Raw genomic sequence first — 21,361 nt, forward strand, 5'->3', positions numbered from 1 at the left:
CATAGTGACAAGTACGCACAACCTTTTAGCTGCTCTGCTAGGAAGCTGCACAGCTCTAGCCTTTGGCCTTTGCACACTCCATGCATCCCTGTGCCATTTATCTAACAGACTTACTGAACGCACTAGCAGACCTTTTTCATAGATGTTTCCATTCTCTTGAATGGTCTCTGACTACATGTGTAGCGAGAAAAATCTTCTAGCGCTGAGGTCAACCGACCTTGCCCTCTGCGTCCGAATCAAACCATACGGTGGACAAATTCTTCTCCCTACACATGTCTTGAAATGCGTTCCCATGGACGCCTTTGCTGCAACAAAGGCCTCTTATATGTGTCTCTTTTGACGCCTCTCATAGCCAGCACTCTTATTATGCTGCACCGGGATGGGGTTCACTGTTCTAAGACCCACGTCCTGGCCGAGACCAGTATGCTTTCCCATACTTCTCAATCTATCACACCAGTAACCAATTCGCCTTCTCACAGGTCAGTCTCATATTATGGACTCACTGATGTTTTCAGGTACTGATAGCGTCACAACAGCCTTCCACACATAAATCTTACCATTAAAAATGGCATGTTTTACCACATGGCGCATACAAAAGGGTATTAGCCCTTTTTTCTGCACCACTCCTTTTCTTTTACTCCCTCGGATTCTGCTCCCCAGACATCCTCCGCATGGGTACACCTCAGTTCCAATTCAGCGTACCACTTGGGAGTGGGGATACCCGATTAACGGTTCAACCCCTTCTGAGTCAGCTTACCATGGGTTATCCACGGATTAAGCCACCTCTATGTTCACTAGTTACAGAATGGGGCCTACATTTAGTGCTTACAAGACTCATATGTTCCCCGTTCGAGCCTTTACATTCCTCTCACTTAACAGTCTAGCATGGGAACTTCTTTCCCTTGTAGTCATCACTTCTGCCAATAGGGTCAGTCAGTTAAACACCTTGTTGCATACTCACCTGACCCTGCGTTCCTCCGTGACTGAGTGGTCCTACATAATCACTCTCATATTCTTCTTAAGGTAGACGCAGCATCTCACCTTACTCAAAATATACTCTGCCCACTTTTTCTCGATGCCTCTCTCTCACCAGGGCGAGAGGGTTTTCCACTCCTTGGACTGTAAGAGTGCATTTGCATTCTATCTAAACCGCACTACCCTCCATAGGAATTACACCTAACTCTTTCCTTCTTTGACAAAAGACAAGCTGCGAGTTCCAGTGGGCAAACAGACTCTCTCCAATTGACTAGCAGACTGTATCGGATTCTCCTATGATGCATCAGGTCTTCCTCTCTAGGGGTGAGTGCAGGCACATTCTATAACGGCCATGACAACATCAGTACCACACTATCGTTCAGTACCAATTGCCGACATCTGCTAGGCTGCGACATGGAGCTATCTTCACACATTCGCAGCCCCCTACTACTTATCAAAGTCTATCAAGACTCTGCCTTTGACCAACCTGTCTTGAAAAGCTTTCTTCCACTATGATCCCCAACTTCTTCCATAACCACCTGCTGTGATGTCAGGCTGCCTCATCATTGCCCAATTATTGTGCCTCCGTACGAGTTGGCCTGTTGTAATACGAGTCAGCCTGTAGCTTGCTAATCACCCATATGTGAGGACTAGCATCCTGCTTGTCCTGGGATAAAGCAAAATTGCTTACCTTGTAATAAGTGTTATCCCAGGACAGCAGGATGTAGTCCTCACAGAACCCACCCACCTACCTGCGAAGTTGGGTCCGATACGTTTTATTATTTTATTTTATTTTTCGCTCACACTTTTTGCTACAAACGAGACTGAAGGGAGACCCCTGTGGATACAGGGATCATGGCATGCTGGGCATGCTCAGTGGACTCAATGTGCCAGTCAAACGTTTCTAGAAACTTTGACAGAGAGTTTTCCGTGATAGGGCTCCGTCAGTGACGTCACCCATATGTGAGGACTACATCCTGCTTGTCCTGGATGTAGTCCTCACATCCAGGACAAGCAATTTTGCTTGTCCTGGATGTGAGGACTAGTCCCAGGTAAGCAATTTTGCTTTATAATATTTCAAATGGGTTTTAGAAATACTCAAATCCTCTTCTTTACCAGAAGTTTACCAAACCCTTTCTAACGTTCTCCCGGTTTTTTTTTTCTCCAACAAGCAGAGATCAGATGAAAACCATGGAGCCACTTTAATACTGGTGCCCTTTATTTGGAGCAATCTGATTTATAGCCCAGGATAATGTGCTGTTCCAGGCAGTAATGAGCTCATCCATCTCTATTTTCTCTGCAAGACTGATAATATCTAAGATAGCATTCTAAAGTGTTCTACTGTTGTTTTAATCCCTAGATCAAATAACTGGCTGATCATTAAGCCCAGCTGACTGCTGTAAAGCCACAGCAAACGGACCAGTCCATTCTTGTAGTAAGTAGTAAGGTTACATATCTGACAAGGATTAATGTACTTGTTTCAATGTAACGCCACAGCTGCGATTGTTCAGTTTCAATGGAAACCGATATGATTTGATATCTTCTTTCAAGAATGTCGGTATACAAAAATTCGAAATAAATAAATAAATTAAAAATCAAATCGAATATATTCCCTTTTAAATGAGAATGGGAATTCACAATTTGCTTGTCGCCTTGTAGATTTAAGTTGGATAAAAATGTTGTGGCCTAGAGAAAATTTGTCAAGGAACTCCATAGATTTTCAAAATTTGACAAGTTTTTTAGAAGAATCTCAAGTAGAAATTTTAGCACGGATTACTTGCTGGGCTGCATAGAGAGAGGAATATCGAGTAAGAAAAGGGAAGTGATTATCCCCTTGTACAGGTCCTTGGTGAGGCCTCACCTGGAATACTGTGTTCAGCTCTGGAGACCGTATCTCCGAAGAGACAGAGACAAGATGGAGGCGGTCCAGAGAAGGGCGACCAAAAAGGTGGAAGGTCTTCATCGAATGACTTATGAGGAGAGATTGAAGAATCTAAATATGTACACCCTGGAGGAAAGGAGGAGCAGAGGTGATATGATACAGACTTTCAGATACTTGAAAGGTTTTAATGATCCAAAGACAACGACAAACCTTTTCCGTCGGAAACAAATCAGCAGAACCAGGGGTCATGTTTTGAAGCTCCAGGGAGGAAGACTCAGAACCAATGTCAGGAAGTATTTCTTCACGGAGAGGGTGGTGGATGCCTGGAATGCCCTTCCGGAGGAAGTGGTGAAGACCAGAAGTGTGAAAGACTTCAAAGGGGCGTGGGATAAACACTGTGGATCCATAAAGTCTAGAGGACGTAAATGAATGTGGGGAAAAAAAAAAATTGCATTCACAAAAAAGCAGGGAGAAGCTTGCTTTTTATGGCAGTTACTACCCTAAATCAAATAAGCCTGATACTTCACTTTCAATGCATATCCAGCATAGCTCTTTGCTTCAACGGCAGGGGAGGAAGTCTTCAAGCATATTCAGCATAGCTCTCTGCTTCAACGGCAGGGGAGGAAGTCTTCAAGCATATCCAGCATAGCTCTCTGCTTCAACGGCAGGGGAGGAAGTCTTCAAGCATATCCAGCATAGCTCTCTGCTTCAACGGCAGGGGAGAAAGTCTTCAAGCATTTCCAGCACAGCTCTCTGCTTCAACGGCAGGGGAGAAAGTCTTCAAGCATATCCAGCATAGCTCTCTGCTTCAACGGCAGGGGAGAAAGTCTTCAAGCATATCCAGCATAGCTCTCTGCTTCAACGGCAGGGGAGAAAGTCTTCAAGCATATTCAGCATAGCTCTCTGCTTCAACGGCAGGGGAGAAAGACTGACACTTCACTTTCAATGCATATTCAGCATAACTCTCTGCTTCAGCGGCAGGGGGAATGAAGAAAAGTGGATCTATATACAGACAACCAACAAGGATTGAATTACATAGTCGGGGTAAACAAGCATGGGTGTGGTTTGCTTGTTGCGGCGGTTGCTGCCCCTGGCTAATTAAGCTAGATATTTCATTTAGATGCAGCTCCAACACTGCTCTCTACATTAATGGTGGGGTTGGAAGGGTAATAGAATCAAAAGGTTACTAAGAGCCAAGAGAAACAGATAAGTATGAAAAAAAAGAGAGTGTGAAACTTGCTGGGCAGACTGGTAGGGCCGTTTGGTCTTCTTCTGCCGTCATTTCTATGTTTCTATGTTTGTTAATATCTTTTCAGTCTGAACAAGATATGAATCTGGTGATGAGGGATTATTTAAAAAATATGGGTATTCCTTTTCTTGGTGCTATGGTAAGGGTCTATCCAGACCTTGCCAGAAACACCCAGATCCGTCGTAGGGAATTTCTGTTGTTAAGGCCTGAGGTTCTTGCTCTTGGCGCTACTATAATTGTAAAATACCCTTGTAAATGTGTAGTAAAATTTCAAGGAACACCACATATTATTTTTAAGTTAACTATTTAAAAGATTTCCTGAGTGCAAAAAGGCAAGTTTTGACTAATGAGAATGTGATTGGAGGTAATGAAATATATGCTGGACTCCCTGTCACAGTCAATATTTGGTGATTTCTTGTGATATTCCTCATTTATGGGTTCATATTATCCTGCATATTTCCTCTATGATGTCTTTAGTTGTTTGAGGTATGGCATAGATGATGATATTAATTTCTTGAATTGAATATTGATATAATTCTTTATATTTCTTTTTTATTTTTCCTTTATGTATACATATCAAACGCTATATTATTTTCTTTGCAAAGTTATTCACTTTGTAAAATGTTGAAAAAATGAATAAAGAGATAAAACAAAAAAAAAATGTTGTGGCCACTGCTTTAGCTTCACCAGCTGAAGGTAAATTAATATCAGCTAATAAGATATGATCACGCCTCTCCAACCCCAATATCGTAATCAGTTGAGATATTTGGGGACCGATAAATAACCAGAAAAAGAAGGTTCAGTGCACCCATCTAATTTAACAAATCAAAAATCAGTTGCTATCTATTGGGAAGTAAATCCCTCTGTTGCGTCCGTCGGTCCTCGATGGCTTCGCCCCGTTTGCCTCACCTTATTCATGGCTCCTCCCGCTTACCTGGGCAAGATGGCTGCCGCCGCATCTACAAGCCGACCTCTCTGGCGTCCCCGGAATGGCTATGGTGCAGCCTCCCGCCATTGCTCCTCCCAGGTACCTACTAGGGCGCGCGCGCAACTCACGTCTTTGTACCACCCTTGGCGCGAACCTCGAGGGCGTTCCCTCAAGCTGTCGTCACGCCATCCGGGTATATTACCTTCACTCATTTGCTAGCTCCCCGAGTTAGCAAGGACTCGAATCCGTTCCTGTCCTCGCTACTCTGCCGCTTCCGTGCTGCCGCAGGAAGCTCTCTCTCTTTGCCCTTCGGGGTAATTGCTAACTTGGGTACCTGCTCCTCGGGGGCCCTCTGCTTTATTGCAGGTGCCTTACAGAGAACAGGTACTCGCTCTGCGAGGGCCTGCTCTCCCTGCCTTGGTGCCTGTACCTTATACTACAGACCTGGTGGAATCGCATATCAACAGCAAACATCAAGGGGTAGATTTTCTAAATCTACGCACGCGCGTACTTTTGTTCGCACACCAGGCGTGAACAAAAGTATGACGGATTTTATAAGATATGCGCGTAGCCGGTTGGATGGAGGCCTTTTAAGACGGATGATGACCATTTTTCGTCCCCATGCTTCACGGTTCCGATCGAACTATACGCGTGGGTTCTGAGGGCTTTTCCTCCGTATCTTAAGAAAGTGCCACACAGGTCCTTTTCAATCGATTAGGAAGGCAAGTTATGGTGTTTACTTCCCGGAAGTCCCGTCTTTGAGTTGGTGGGCAATGTCAGCGGGGGCGTGGCTAAGCCAGGCGATTTGCAGCGGTCAGGCAGGAGGTCAGAGGGAAGTCGCTGGTGTCGGGTTTGCCAACTTTCAAAAGTGAAAATTCCGAACATCCCTCGCAAGAACGATGGGGCATGTGGCGACCACTAGTGCCCTGAGGCCCCCACCTTCCTTCCCCATTTCAATCAGGATCCCCTCTTGCCTCGCCTATGCCCCTCCCCAAACCCACCTCCTGGATCCCCGAAACCTTATCCTGCTTTCCCTGCTCCCTTGGCTTGCGTACGCTGTCAGAGCAGTTCTGGAAGTGGCTGGGAGCAGGGAAGACATTACTGTGCTCCCAGCTGGGCTTTCAGGGGTCCGGGAGATGGGTCCTGGGGGTGCGCTTCAGGTTGCAGGTCAGTCGAAAGGGTGGGCAGGCAGAGAGGGAGGGGGTTCTGATTTTGTTGTAAAAATCTCGGGAAGGAGAAAAGGGGGGATTGGCATCGAGGCACCAGCAGCCGCTGCTTTATGTTTGAATTTGGTGGCTTGTGGAGGCGGGGGATCGGTACTCTGCTGGCACTTGTTTTAAAAGTGTTTTCTGGGCTTGCAGCCCCTTAACCGGGTGTAAGGAACCCCTGGTTTCCTTACCAGAAGGAATGTACTATTTAACTGGGGAGGGTCAGAGCAGGAATTAGCGGAGACATGGCTTTGACACCCCCCCCCCCCCCATGTGGGAGCTATAGATGGTGTGCTCTAGCTGTTTGTTACCACCAAGCACCTTTTTAGAGCATGGATTTTAGTTTGGATTTTGGTTAGACAGGTTGTGGGATTTTGTTTGTTAGATTTCCTGGAGACAGGACGTCTCTGACTGTTGATTTTTTGTCACGTAATGAAGAGAGAAGCTAGTGGGGTTTTCCCGTAAAGCCAGCCCGACAGACTGACTTCTTAGATGCTGTGTTTACACTTTGAATCCGTTTTGGAGAATTCCCTTGTGTGGACTGCTCCCAGAGGACTGGGGAGTCCCTGGGCAAGGTGAAATCAAGGGTAGGGATAGAACTGTTAGTCACCCGATACAGAGGCATTTCAACTTCAGACCTCAGGAAAGGTATGAGGTATGTCATTTTGCATCATCTCCTCAGTTTTGAGGCAATGAAATGTTTCCACCCTTCCTGGCTCTAGTTTTGATTTTCCCCCTTGTTTGGGTTCAGAGACTATTTTTCTTTTTTGGCTCTGAGCGCCCTTGGTACTAGGAGACTCTGTTCCCAAGCCTTTGGGAGAGAGGTACGTTTCACTCTGAAGGAACCTGAAGTGTGGATGATTCATCTGGGCGGGAAGAATCCCTGCCCCATGACAAGAAGGGAAGGAGCTGGAGGTAGTGGCTAAGAACTGCGTCTGAGAGCTACTTGAGAAGGGAATACCTGCTCGGTATTTGCAGAAAGGATTGAGACTTGGCACTTGCGTTCTGATCAATTATTGGGACTGTATTCTAACCAGCCTACAGTGGGGATCCATTTGGGAGTGGAAGGAGGATTGAACTCTCTGCAATCTGAATATTTGGAAAGAGAAGGAGGTCACCTACTAGAAAAGGTCACACATTTATTCATCTTTCTTCTGCCTTATTTGTTCATTGACTTTATTTAAATTCTGATTTGAGATCCTCTAATCAACTCTCAGTAAAGAAGCAGGAAACCACATGGCTTCTCGGGGTGTGATTTTTGGATGCAATAGGCTGTGACGATCATCAGTGCTGTTTACAGTGAAGGAAAAGGGGCTTGAAGCTGTGCTTCCCTCCACAGGGAGGCTATCTATGCAGAAACAGAGAGCAGTAGAGTCCATCTCTCTTTCCATCTATGGGAGCCATCCTGCCCAGGAGTTTACATGGCTATGTTCTGAATATAGCGGGTTAAGTGAAGAAAGAGAGAGCCCCTCCATCCCTACCCAGATCCCACAAGCAACTGGTCACAGAGTACTGAGGTTAAGTTCACTTAGAAAATAGCCACTGCTATTACTAGCAACGGTAACATGGGATAGACTTAGTGTTTGGGTACTTGCCAGGTTCTTATGGCCTGGATTGGCCACTGTTGGAAACAGGATGCTGGGCTTGATGGACCCTTGGTCTGACCCAGTATCGCAGGTTCTTATGTTCTTACGAAAAACATCCAAAAACTACAGTTCCTCAAATCCCCCTGGCAAGTGCAAGCCAGTGGCAAACAGGGGGGGGGGGGGGCAGTAGGCAAAGACCTAGACTGGGAGGAGTTGCTAGTTCCCAAGGGGCAGAGGGAGAGAAGCAGCATGGAGCCGGAGGAATCACGGAGCTCATGGACCCCTCAGAATAAGAACCAAGGCTAGGGGTTAGGACAAAGAGCTTCCTAGAACTGGGGCACAAAGTGGATGTCAGTGGCAGGAGAGGGAAGTTGAAATCCCCAGCAGCATTGCACTGCCAAAGGAGGGGATGTGTGCAGAAGCACGCTGGGAGACATTTGTAGAGAAAGGTGTAGGCAGCCTCACAACTCGGCGAGCCAGCCTTTAACAGAAGGTTTTCTTTTGCAATATGCATGAAGCAGTTTTGCCTTCAGTGGAATTGTTTGTTTTTTTTTCTGACTGCACATGGAGCCTGGGAGAGACAGCGCTTCCCAAGGTTTTTTTTGTAATTCCTGCTGAAACATTTCCACGTGGGCAGAAAGCAGGCTGTGGTCATTGTTTGTTGAGTTCTGTGAGATTGGCTGGGCTTTTGCAGAGAAACCCAGGTGAGCCATGCTGGGACAGACCAAGGGTCCATCAAGCCCAGCATCCTGTTTCCAACAGAGGCCAAAACCCAGGCCACAAGAACCTGGCAATTACCCAAACACTAAGAAGATCCCATGCTACTGATGCAATTAATAGCAGGGGCTATTCCCTAAGTATAATTGATTAATAGCCATTAATGGACTTCTCCTCCAAGAACTTATCCAAACCTTTTTTGAACCCAGCTACACTAACTGCACTAACCACATCCTCTGGCAACAAATTCCAGAGCTTTATTGTGCGTTGAGTGAAAAAGAATTTTCTCCAATTAGTCTTAAATGTGCTACTTGCTAACTTCATGGAATGCCCCCTAGTCCTTCTATTATTCGAAAGTGTAAATAATGATCTTAAACACCTCTATCATATCCCCCCTCAGCCGTCTCTTCTCCAAGCTGAACAGCCCTAACCTCTTCAGCCTTTCCTCATAGGGGAGCTGTTCCATTCCCCTTATCATTTTGGTAGCCCTTCTCTGTACCTTCTCCATCGCAACTATATCTTTTTTGAGATGCAGCGACCAGAATTGTACACAGTATTCAAGGTGCGGTCTCACCATGGAGCGATACAGAGGCATTATGACATTTTCTGTTCTATTAACCATTCCCTTCCTAATAATTCCTAACGTTCTGTTTGCTTTTTTGACTGCTGCAGCACACTGAGCCGACGATTTTAAAGTATTATCCATTATGATGCCTAGATCTTTTTCCTGGGTGGTAGCTCCTAATATGGAACCTAACATCGTGTAACTACAGCAAGGGTTATTTTTCCCTATGTGCAACACCTTGCACTTGTCCACATTAAATTTCATCTGCCATTTGGATGCCCAATCTTCCAGTCTTGCAAGGTCCTCCTGTAATGTATCACAGTCTGCCTATGATTTAACTACTCTGAATAATTTTGTATCATCCGCAAATTTGATAACCTCACTCGTTGTATTCCTTTCCAGATCATTTATATATATATATATTGAAAAGCACCGGTCCCAATACAGATCCCTGAGGTACTCCACTGTTTACCCTTTTCCACTGAGAATATTGACCATTTAATCCTACTCTCTGTTTCCTGTCTTTTAACCAGTTTGTAATCCACGAAAGGACATCGCCTCCTATCCCATGACTTTTTAGTTTTCGTAGAAGCCTCTCATGAGGGACTTTGTCAAACGCCTTCTGAAAATCCAAGTATACTACATCTACCGGTTCACCTTTATCCACATGTTTATTAACCCCTTCAAAAAAATGAAGCAGATTTGTTAGGCAAGACTTCCCTTGGGTAAATCCATGTTGACTGTGTCCCATTAAATCATGTCTTTCTATATGCTCTACAATTTTGATCTTGAGAATAGTTTCCACTATTTTTCCCGGCACTGAAGTCAGGCTCACTGGTCTATAATTACCCGGATCGCCCCTGGAGCCTTTTTTAAATATTGGGGTTACATTGGCCACCCTCCAGTCTTCAGGTACAATGGATGATTTTAATGATAGGTTACAAATTTTAACTAATAGATCAGAAATTTCATTTTTGAGTTCCTTCAGAACCCTAGGATGCATACCATCCGGTCCAGGTGATTTGCTACTCTTTAGTTTGTCAATCTGGCCTACTACATCTTCCAGGTTCACAGTGATCTCGTTCAGTTCGTCTGAGTCATCACCCCTGAAAACCATCTCCGGAACTGGTATCTCCCCAACATCCTCATTAGTAAACACGGAGGCAAAGAATTCATTTAGTCTTTCTGCAATGGCCTTATCTTCCCTAAGAGCCCCTTTAACCCCTCTGTCATCTAATGGTCCAACCGACTCCCTCACAGGTTTCTTGCTTTGGATATATTTAAAAAAGTTTTTATTATGAGTTTTTGCCTCTATGGCCAACTTCATTTCAAATTCTCTCTTCGCCTGTCTTATCAATGTTTTACACTTAGCTTGACAACCAGCCTTCACCTGGATTGTTTTTTGAACTCCCCCTGGGACGTCAGGAATGGGTTGATATTCATTGACCTGTTTTTGGAAAGGTGGAGCCTTCCAAAACCTGGCAGGTTCTGTCCTCCTCGGGCCAGAACATTCTTTAACTACAGCAAGGGTTATTTTTCCCTATGTGCATCACCTTGCACTTGTCCACATTAAATTTCATCTGCCATTTGGATGCCCAATCTTCCAGTCTTGCAAGGTCCTCCTGTAATGTATCACAGTCTGCTTGTGATTTAACTACTCTGAATAATTTTGTGTCATCCGCAAATTTGATAACCTCACTCGTCGTATTCCTTTCCAGATCATTTTGTATATATATATACTAGCCGTTAAGCCCGTAACAACGAGCTACATTACCTTTTTTTTTTTTCGGTCCATTTCCTTACCCCTCATTCTCCCCCTCCCCTCATTCTCTCTCCCCCCCTCACTCCCCACACCCCCTCTGAGCTCATTCACAACCCCTTCGGATGGCGCAGACGGAAGATCTCCGGGGGAGGTCCCTCCCTCCCTTGCGCGCGCCGCCGCCGCTACTGCTCCTCGCCGCACCATTTTTGTTACAGGCAAGCTCTGACCGACGTGCTGCCCGCGCATGCGCGGTAGAGTTGCTCTCTACTGCGCATTTGCGGCACGTCGGTCAAGCTTCATTTACCTAGTAGATTGAAAAGCACTGGTCCAAGTACAGATCCCTGAGGCACTCCACTGTTTACCCTTTTCCACTGAGAAAATTGACCATTTAATCCTACTCTCTGTTTCCTTTTAACCAGTTTGTAATCCACGAAAGGACATCTCCTCCTATCCCATGACTTTTTAGTTTTCTTAGAAGCCTCTCATGAGGGACTTTGTCAAACATCTTCTGAAAATCCAAATACACTACATCTACCGGTTCACCTTTATCCACGTGTTTATTAACTCCTTCAAAAAAATGAAGCAGACAACTTACTACTTCCCCAGATATCTTCAAAAGATATCTGGGGAAGTAGCACTGTCAGTATTTTTTTTTTGTATTCTTTATTTATGATTTTTAACATTACTTAGACAACATTATAATTATCACTGAACCAGTCATTATTCTTCATAGTTATTCATTTCAAGTATTTGTATATATTCAATTAAACTCAAACAGGCAATTAAATTCCCATTAAATCAGTATTACATTCTCAAAGAAATATCATTTTCAACATCATACAATGTTTTGATCGTGAACCCTTGGCCCGGCTGAGACAGTGGATGGTAAGCTGTGGAGGACCACAGCGAGCGTCACAGCCGGGAGGAGGTACGGAAGAGACTCGGATGAGGCTTCACCACTGGAAGTCCGAGGTCCCCCCATGGACTTAGGTGGGATCCTATGCGACCAAGGATCCGGGCTGCGGCCAAAGAGATGGACGAAGGACGGCTGGGCCCACGTAGCTGAAGAGTCTTCACCCTCGGAAGCCCATGGCTCCCCCGGGAGGAGCCCGTGAGAGCCCGAGCCGCTGGGACTTAGGAGAATCCTCTGGGCCAGCAAGTATCGGATACCTGAGGAGATGAAGAAGCCGAAGTCGGAGCCCATGAGCGAAGCCGGCTCAGAAGCCATAAGTCAGAGATCGAAACCAAAGCCAGGGACGAAAGCAGGAGACGGAGTCGTGGGACGGAGCCGGGTCAGGAGCCAGAGGTCAGAAAACAATACCAAGCCAGGAACGGAAGCTGGAGACGAAGTCGTGGGATGGAGCCAAGTCGGAAGTCAGAAGTCAGACGTCAATACCAAAACCAAGGGGCAGAAGCTGAAGACAAGTCAGGATACAAGCCGGGTCGGAATCCAGAAGACAGAAGAAGCAATCCAGGGACTACAGCAGCAACCTCGTTGCAAGGCGAGGTGCTACTGCAGCTGCCGGGTTTAAATGGCCCGGCGGCGTCTGACGTCATGAGGGGGTGTTCCCGGGTTTTCCCGCGCTGGCCCCTTTAAGAGAAGGCCCTAGCGCGCGCTTAGAGGGCGGGGCCAGCTGCAGAACCTCCCTGCAGTCCCCCTTGCAGGGAGAACGCCATGGAGGGCCGCGTCTTCGGCCCTGAAGGCCGGAGGGAAGGCGTTCCTGCGGCCGGACCGGCCGCACAGTAAGTGCAGGTCCCGGGGCAAGGCCCGGGACCGTAACATACAAATTAACCATATGACATGTTAAAAGAAATTCTGGTGCTCCTAACCTTTTATTATAGCACATCACATAAGAGAATTTTCAGATAATATGCGAACCAAATTTTCTTATTTCTCCAGTTCCTATGTTGGGTTTCCCACACCTATGGGAGCTTTTGCATTAATAAATGATCTCAGCTGGACAGGTTCAAAAAATATGTATCTATTATTATTCAATCGAATAACACATTTACTTGGATATCTCACTATGAAATCCGCTCCAAGGTCTCTGACTTCCTCTCGCATAGACAAAAATGTTTTCCTACGTAACTGGGTTTCCCTTACAATATCTGGGTAAACCCAGATTTTTCCACCTAGGAAAAATTTTGATCTGTTGCGAAAGAAATGTTTCAAAACTGAATCTCTTATAGTGTGAAATATAAATGAAACCAGTAATGTTCCCCTGAAGTCTATTTGATCCTCCATAGACTGTTCTAACAAAACTGTTATATTACCTCCCTCACTTTCGGGCCGATATAGTACAGTGCGCTCCGTTGGAGCGCACTGTTAACCCTCTATTGGACGCGCGTTTTCAATGCGCTAGCATTACCCCTTATTTAGTAAGGGGCCGAAAACACGCGTCCAACCCCCCGAAACTAATAGCGCCCGCAACATGCAAATGCATGTTGATGGCCCTATTAGGTATTCCCGCGCGATTCAGAAAACAAAATGTGCAGCCAAGCCGCACATTTTGCTTTCAGAAATTAGCGCCTACCCAAAGGTAGGCGCTAATTTCTTCGGGCACCGGGAAAGTGCACAGAAAAGCAGTAAAAACTGCTTTTCTGTGCACCCTCCGACTTAATATCATGGCGATATTAAGTCGGAGGTCCCGAAAGTTTCCAAAAGTAAAAAAATTAAAAAAAAATTTGAAGTCAGCCCGTGGCTGTCGGGTCGAAAACCGGAAGCTCAATTTTGCCGGCGTCCGGTTTCCGAGCCCGTGGCTGTCAGCGAGCTCGAGAACCGACGCCGGCAAAATTGAGCGTCGGCTGTCAAACCCGCTGACAGCCACTGCTCAGGTCCAAAAGGAGGCGCTAGGGGCGCGTTAGTGTCCCTAGCGCCTCCTTTTGACTGTTTTTACTGCTGGGCCTAATTTGAATAGTGAATCGCGCGCACAGGAGATTTGCCTGTGCGCGCTCCGGGATTCGCCCGCTTTCCCGTGGACTTTACTGTATCGGCCCGTTAGTAATTGTTTACTATTTTCTTGTAACTTATTATCCCTCTTTCCTTCATTCAAGAAAAATATTTTTGCAATTGGTGGGATTGCCTCTTTAGGGAATAAAAGGTTTTCTATAAGATACCTCTTAAAAATATCCAGAGGAAGACTTAATCTTACACAGGGAAAATTCACAATTCTCAAGTTCTTATATCTAATCTCGTTTTCAAGGGTTTCTATCTTTCTAGAATTTTGTGTTTCTCCTTGCATTATTTTACCCTGTATTTCTTGCATTTGAGACTTTATTAGTATTATCATTAACAACTGGTTCTAAATGACATATATGATTTTTTGTTTCTGACATTATTTTTGCCAACATTGCAATAGATGATTCTAATGAAGTCAGAGCCTTCCATACCAATTCCAATGTGATTTCTTGTTTAGATACCAACTGTAAACCAAAGAGGTAGATCCTAAAAAAGTACGCCGGATTTTATAAGATTCGCGCGTATCTTATAAAATCCGGGGTCGGCGCGCGCAAGGCTGCGCAAAATCAGCAGCCTGCGCGCGCCGAGCCACGCAGCCTGCCTTCCTTCCGTGTCCCCCCACCTTCCCCTCCCTTCCCCTATCTACTCCACCCCCCAGCCCTACCTAAATCCCCCCCTACCTTTTGTTGTGCAAGTTACGCCTGCTTGAAGCAGGCGTAACTTGCGCGCGCCGCCTCGGCATCCCCCGGCACAGGCTGCAGTGCCGGGGGACTTGGGACCACCCTCCCGGCCCGCCCCCGGCCTCGCCCCGGACTGCCCCTGACACGCCCCCTCCCGCCCCTTTTACGAAGCTCCGGGAATTACACGCGTCCCGGGGCTTTGTGCGCGCCGGCGGCCTATGCAAAATAGGCGTGCTGGTGCACGCGTAAATCCAGCAGGAATTACGCTCGCAGGGCTTTTAAAATCTAGCCCAAAGGTTGTAAACCCAACTTGGACCCTTGAACATGTTGCCTCATATTCAAGTCCTCTCTATCAACAGGTGACGATGTCCTTGTTTCCAAATCTGGATTATCCTCTCCAGCTGCTCCAGAGATTTGCTGTTGCAGCTGGGATTCCCTTCCAGACTCTCCAATGAACATATTAGCAGCCACTACTTCATCTTTATCCACCCCGATGGGGATGCTCTCAGTCACCAACTTGGGGAGACCGGCTATCTCAGTCATCTGATGTTGATGGCTACTTGGATGAGAGGGTATCTCTGGAGCTCCGGGGCTTAATGATGTATGAGCGCCAACATAGAAGACGTGTGCTCTGCGTCTATCAATGTAACGGACTGCCTACTCGGAGTTAATAGGTTCGCAGGGGAGAAAAAACCTGTTATGGCTGATTGTAAGGTTGTTATTGCTGAGGTAGTCGGGGTCTCTACTCTAATTTTACCTTTATGCTTTGTATGAGGCATTTATTTGGAAATATTTAAACCTCCACAGTTTTTCCCCAGTCCAAATTACTCACGGTTGGAGCACCAGTGGAGGTAGAAGAGATAGGATATTCAATAATTTTTATCAGCTGGAGAAACAAAGTTTTCTTCAGATTCTCCGAAACCAGACGAAGCCGAACAGACAAAGCCGCGCATGCCCCTTTGTTGCACATGGCTTCGTCAGCTCGCCAGCGTTGACTGCGCGCCGCAGGAAGGTACTTTAAATACCTTCCTGAGTCTGGGTAAGTGACGTCAGTGTGTCCCACACAAAGCGTCCGAGAGGAAACAGTTCTCCAATGTAAAGTTGAGTCGTTGTGGCCAGCCACCGCTCGACCCCCAGTAAAGGCAAAATCTTCCTAGTTCTCCTCAAGGAAAAAGATCACGGAAGGCACTTTAAATACCTTCCTGAGTCTGGGTAAGTGACGTCAACGTGTCCCACACAAAGCACCCCAGAGGAAACAGTTCTCCAATGTAAAGTTGAGCCGTTGGGGCCAGCCACCGCTCGACCCCCGGTAAAGGCAATATATATATATATATATATATATTTGCTCTGAAGACGGGGAAAGGGTGCTGGAGGGCACATGGCCCCCCTCCAGCACCCTTTCCCCGTCTTCAGAGCAAAATGTAAAATCTTCAGTCCCTGGACTTTCACACTCCCCACCTCTCCCACAGTATGAAAGGGCCCACACAAGGCAGGATAACTGTACGCCAGCTCTGGAACAGGCCTAGAGTTATCCAGCTCACCTAGACAATTATACCAGCTATTCTTCCCTGAACACCCCTTTTTTATCCATCCAAATTGTGTGATTTCATGCAATATTCAGGGGAATTCTCTGCAAAACTCATGGCGCCCTCACCACCACTTTACAGAACAAACATGCCATGGGAGCTGGTGGCTACTGAAGCAAGTGGAACCACACACAAAATTGCAGCTATACAGCTGAACCCGAGCTAGAGGCAAGCAAAAGCTGATATTTAGAAACAGCCCAACCTTAAGCTCCTCCAGCGGTTATCCTTTCATTTCCCTTAACAAGGCAGGATCACAAGGCGTAGAGCAGGCTGGCAGGGGCCTCACACTATCAAAGCCCCCAGCGTTCATGGACATGGTCACCAAACCCCCGAGTTGAAACTAATTTCTTCACTTTAGGGCAATTTATTCCAGGAGACGAGTTGATATCTTATAGCCTCGGATACCTTCCGGATGGGCGACACATGTGTGCTCACATTCTGTCACCTGTCTGAGATGTTGAATGGTAAAGGTGCCAGTGTTAAATGGATGCAAGTCCCACCCACAACCAACTCATCTCTGTTTTTTGTCTTCACAGCCTACTAAGAAGGGATGATTTTGAGGGTCCCTGTTTCTCGACTGTATCCCCTGATTCTGGTGACTGCTCTGATGCTGTGGTATTGGGAAAGGCAACTCCACCCCTTGCCAGTACCTCCTCAAAGATCTCCAAGAATGGGGGCGAAAACCCGACTTCTCATCCTTTCCACATGGAGATCTGGGTCCACCTTTGTGGGGCAGCTATTCAGCCAAAACCCTGAGGTCTTCTATCTTATGGAACCAATATGGTATATCTGGATGCACGAAAGCCACAAGACCCCTCTCCTTATGCATGAGCCTGCAAGGGATCTGCTCAAGTCCCTCTTTCTGTGTGACATCTCAGCACTGAAACCCTATCTGGAAGAAGCTAATTTTCTCTCCGACATCTTCATGTTTTATGAGAGCCGGGCTCTCTGCTCCCCACCAGCCTGCAATGCCTTCCAGCGATCTGATATCGTTGACAGAGTGAAATGTTTAAAAGATTGTGGCCAAGTCCTATTCACAAAGATAGAAGAGGCTTGCAAGACCTATAGCCACATAGTAATGAAGACTGTGAGGTTCCTGGATCTAAATGTGCTCTACCCACTACTCAGGGACCCATCACTGAACCTGACGATCATTCATCTGGTGAGAGACCCACGGGCCATCTTCTCCTCTCGCCAGTATTTAAACTTGAATCGCAGCAATGAAATAATAAGCAAAGGCAGGAATTCAGAGGCCAATGTCAGCCTAGTGATGCAGGAAGTTTGCAAAGCCCAGGTGCGGATTTACAATGCTTCCAGGGCAAGCCCTCCCCCTTTCCCTAGGGACCGTTACCACCTGGTGCGCTTTGAAGACCTGGCAAAGGACCCGTTAGCCTACCTCAAAGCGTGGTACCAGATTTTGGGTCTCAGCATGTCCTCCAAGCTGGAGTCCTGGGTCCATAATATCAGCCAGCAGGAAAGTCCAGTTGATGAAGTCGTGTTGCCCATCAGAAGGGACTCCAGGAAGGTCTCTCAGGCATGGAGGGAGAACCTGAGCTTCCAGAAGGTGAAGGACATTCAGAATCTGTGCAAGCAGGACATGGAGGTGTTTGGTTATCAACTTGTGTGGTCTGAAGAGGAGCAGAAGGACATGTTGCGAGAGCTGGTGGTACCACAAAAGGGCTTTCAGGAAGGTTATTAAAATGTTACAGACTTCTTCAGGTCCTACCCACTGAAAAATAGACCACCATTTACAGGAGCGTAGGGTGGCTAGTGAACTAGTGGTGCATCGGAAAATGTATTGCTGTCTTGCGACCAACCCTCTAAGCTGCCTCCCCAGTCTGACATCATCAGCAAAGGCCAGGCTTGAAAAGTCTCCTTTGATATGCTAACATGCACAACATTGAGCCGGCCTTTGATGATGACAATAGGCTGCGGGAGGTAGTTCAGAGTGTCGGCAGCCCAGAGCAGGAGCAGAGCTTCACTTTATCTGTAACTGGTGCTGGCAGTCAGGAATGGCGCAAGGCAATCTGCAGCCTGCCACCCACCTTGCTAAGGTACCCAAAAGAAATACACTGTCTAAGAGACAGGCCCTCACCAACTCACCATACCAAAAAATTCAGATTCTAGTGTCACCTCAGTAACAGCCACATCTTCTACTGCCAGAAAATGTGTGAACTAACACAAAACCCTTCAAAAAAGACACTCAGAACCTATATAGAAAGCTGCCAAACCATAACAAACTAACTCGTGGGACTCAAACAGCAGCAACTGTACCTGGGAATATAGGCCCTAGAACACCAATACACCTTCTCCTGGAGAAACAGAACAAGCCAGACACTAAATGCCAGGAGAATCCCTCACCTCATTCACAGACTAACCCTTACCTAATACAAAATAAGGGAGCACACATTAAAAACCGAAAAATGCAGACAAAAACTGAAATGGAAACCTTGCGCTCATCCCTGGCCTCCAGCCCATTCTTCTCTCTCTTACTCCCTATCGGCTTCCTGTTGCCCCTCTTTCACCTCCAGCCCCATGCCCACCCTTTATTACCCCTCCACAGTACCCCAATTCTTTTCCACTGCCTTTCACCCTCTCTCCAGTCCTCCAGGCCATTCCCCCCACCTCTCAATCCTTTCGCACCTCACTCATACTCCCTCCCAGTCAATCTAGCCCACCAAACTGCAAAGTCCCTGCTGCCCCCCATCTCTGTTAGAATTCCAGCTCTTAATCCTCGCGTCCACGTTCTTCCCCTGCTCTCCACCCCATTAACTACTCTCCCTGAGCCCCCAAATCTCATTCTTCCCTTGATCTACCTCTCAGTCCCTGATTCCCATTCTTCTTCTGTTGCCCAATCCCCACCCGTTTTCTCCCGCTCTCTCCCCCGCCCTAAGCAACACCTCTAAGTCATCGGGCTGCAGCTTCAATGTGAGCGCCTCCTCCCTCCTGCAGCCCCATGGTGAAAGCATTTCTTGTTTGCACCGTGGGACGCTGTATCCATGGGGCCCCCACATCTGCTGTTAGAGCCGCATGATGTTTGAACCATGCAGGCCTCCATAGATACAGAGCCCCATGCTTCGAACAAGGGATATTTTCTCTGTGGGCCTGCAGGAGGTGCCCATATTTAATGTGCAGGGGAGCGAGCAAGGGAAAATGGGAAGCAGGGACTGGTGACAGCATCTAAAGTTGGTGGTGCCTGGGCATCACTGTGCACTATGGACACTGTGCCCCTGATCGTAGAGTAAAGACGGTGTAGCCATGTTTCTCCCAGACTGTTTCAAGGCCTAACACGCTGACATAAATTTGATGCTCTTCCCAGAGATTAACACAAAATAGACATCTGGGGTTAGATATTCAAACATATGTGGCTATGTTAGCTATGCTGCTGAATGTTCCCAAATTAGTTGCTAGTTAGCTGGATAGGTCTTATCTGGCTAACTTTAGACCCGCTATTGAGCAGGTCTAACTTATCTGGTTAACTTAACCAGAATATTCCCATTTATCTTCCCTGGGTCCCCCCTATCCCACCCACAAGCATTGGTCATATCCCATCATTGGATTCTACTCACTGAGCACATCAGATGGATATTCTGCAGATTTACCACTTTCAGAGTGGTTGGGCTTGAGTCTTTCTGGAAGATTGCTGTGCATTGTTAGCTTACTTAAAAGCACAGCGAGAGTCTCTCTTTACCAAAGAACTGGTACTGGATCTAGTGCCAGTCTGGATCTGGGTGCAGACAGAAGAGCTCTTCACAGGCTCCTTCCCAGCCAATCTGGATGTTCTCCATCCCCCTCTTCTCACAGCTAGAGCTGAAGAACCTCCTGCGGGATCTCTCTCTCCCCCCTCTACTAGCAGACTGCATGGGAACGCAATTCCAGGGGATGTTCGAGGGGCTAGGACTATTGCAGGTTTTGGAAATTATTTTCAAATTGCCCACATCGGTGCAATGTCAGTGGATGCATTTAAGCCATGGGCTTTGCACCAGTTTTCAAAAGGAAAGGACCCATGGACAAGTGCCCCTGCATTTTGTGCAACCTATGGACCTGATTTTCAAAAGCAGTTCCACGCTTAAAATTGGGTTCTAAGAGGGCTTTGAAAATTGCTCCAATATCTGCCATTGAATTGTCCTTAGGATTTACCTGTGAAAGTGCACTTTACTCAAGTAAATGGCTTTTGAAAATTGCTACGGTAGCATAGTACGTTTACGCGCCTAACTCCTTTGAAAATGACCTCCATAGGAGGTAGCAATTTTAAAAAGCCATTTATGTGCGTAAAACGCATTTACATGTGTAAAATCAGACCCTGTTTGATAACATTTCTGAAGAATAAGTTTGTATGCCTAGATCCTGCTCACCTGCAAGTTTTTCTTTCTGATCAGGGTGGTTGATTGGGAAACTTATAACAGCTTGTTTAGGAGAGGTTTTTGTTTTTTTTTACTCTTTATTTATAACTTTTCCATACTGGTATAATTGTTTAAATCTCTCTCCCAATTAATACAATGATACATTATACCTTTTTTCCTTTTGATTAGCTTCCCAGTTTTTTTGTTGGTTTTTTTTTTAAGGTGGGCTAGAATTATTGGAAATACTTTGTAATTTCATTGTTCGAAGGTTTGGATATTTTTCTTTGTATTCCAGTTCATTTGCTTTTCCTTTTTCATTGTATAATGATTGTTAAGAATTTGATCAAATAAAATAAAATCAGAGCCCAAGTGGGTACTTTTTCTCTCTAACCTAAACCCCTTCCTCAGAATGCTTCCTCTCAATGCAGCTGTGGAACAATGGGCAATCTTCAGGCCAACTGATTTAATTAGATAAAATGTTAGGGATGTGTCTTCATGTTACCCAAATGGGTGCACCACAATGAATGAGACAATATTCGGTTCAGTTTTTTGCAACCCAACCGAATCATCAACTCATCTGCAAATATTGGAAAATGTCATGTATTTTTGGTTCGGCAAATAATGCACATTACTAGCAAGTAGCATGTACTATTTGCTAACAAACAGTTTTCCAAAAAGCGACCTCCCCTTATCTCTTCTGCAAGCGTCTCCGGGCTCTCCAGTGAAGAAAGAGACAGAAAGCCTTGCCCTGCTGCCTCTCAGTCAGAAAATGGCCACCAACTGGCTCTGATTGCTGGCCCCATGTTGTTTTACGGCTGTAGGCTTGGCTTTCTGACCGGAAAACAACTCGGCGCTGGTCTCGGAGCTGCCCAGCGCCACAATGGTAGGAATGACTGGGGATCGCTCCTGCCCTTTTTCCAC

The 21,361-nt window shown here is 46.3% G+C and overlaps 1 protein-coding gene across 1 annotated transcript in view; it reads left to right on the top strand.

The window, feature by feature from the left end:
- The window catches only part of LOC115080570 (carbohydrate sulfotransferase 6-like), a 31,895-nt gene extending 11,200 nt beyond the window's left edge, over positions 1-20,695 (top strand). Inside the window, exon 2 of the mRNA XM_029584806.1 lies at positions 16,634-20,695. Coding sequence (XP_029440666.1) covers positions 16,648-17,796 — 1,149 coding nt within the window. The 5' untranslated portion in view covers positions 16,634-16,647 and the 3' untranslated portion in view covers positions 17,797-20,695. The remainder of the gene's footprint in view (positions 1-16,633) is intronic.
- The last annotated feature ends 666 nt before the right edge of the window (positions 20,696-21,361 follow it).

The sequence above is a fragment of the Rhinatrema bivittatum genome, chromosome 19 (assembly GCF_901001135.1).
Source record: "Rhinatrema bivittatum chromosome 19, aRhiBiv1.1, whole genome shotgun sequence".
Lineage (NCBI taxonomy): Eukaryota > Metazoa > Chordata > Amphibia > Gymnophiona > Rhinatrematidae > Rhinatrema > Rhinatrema bivittatum.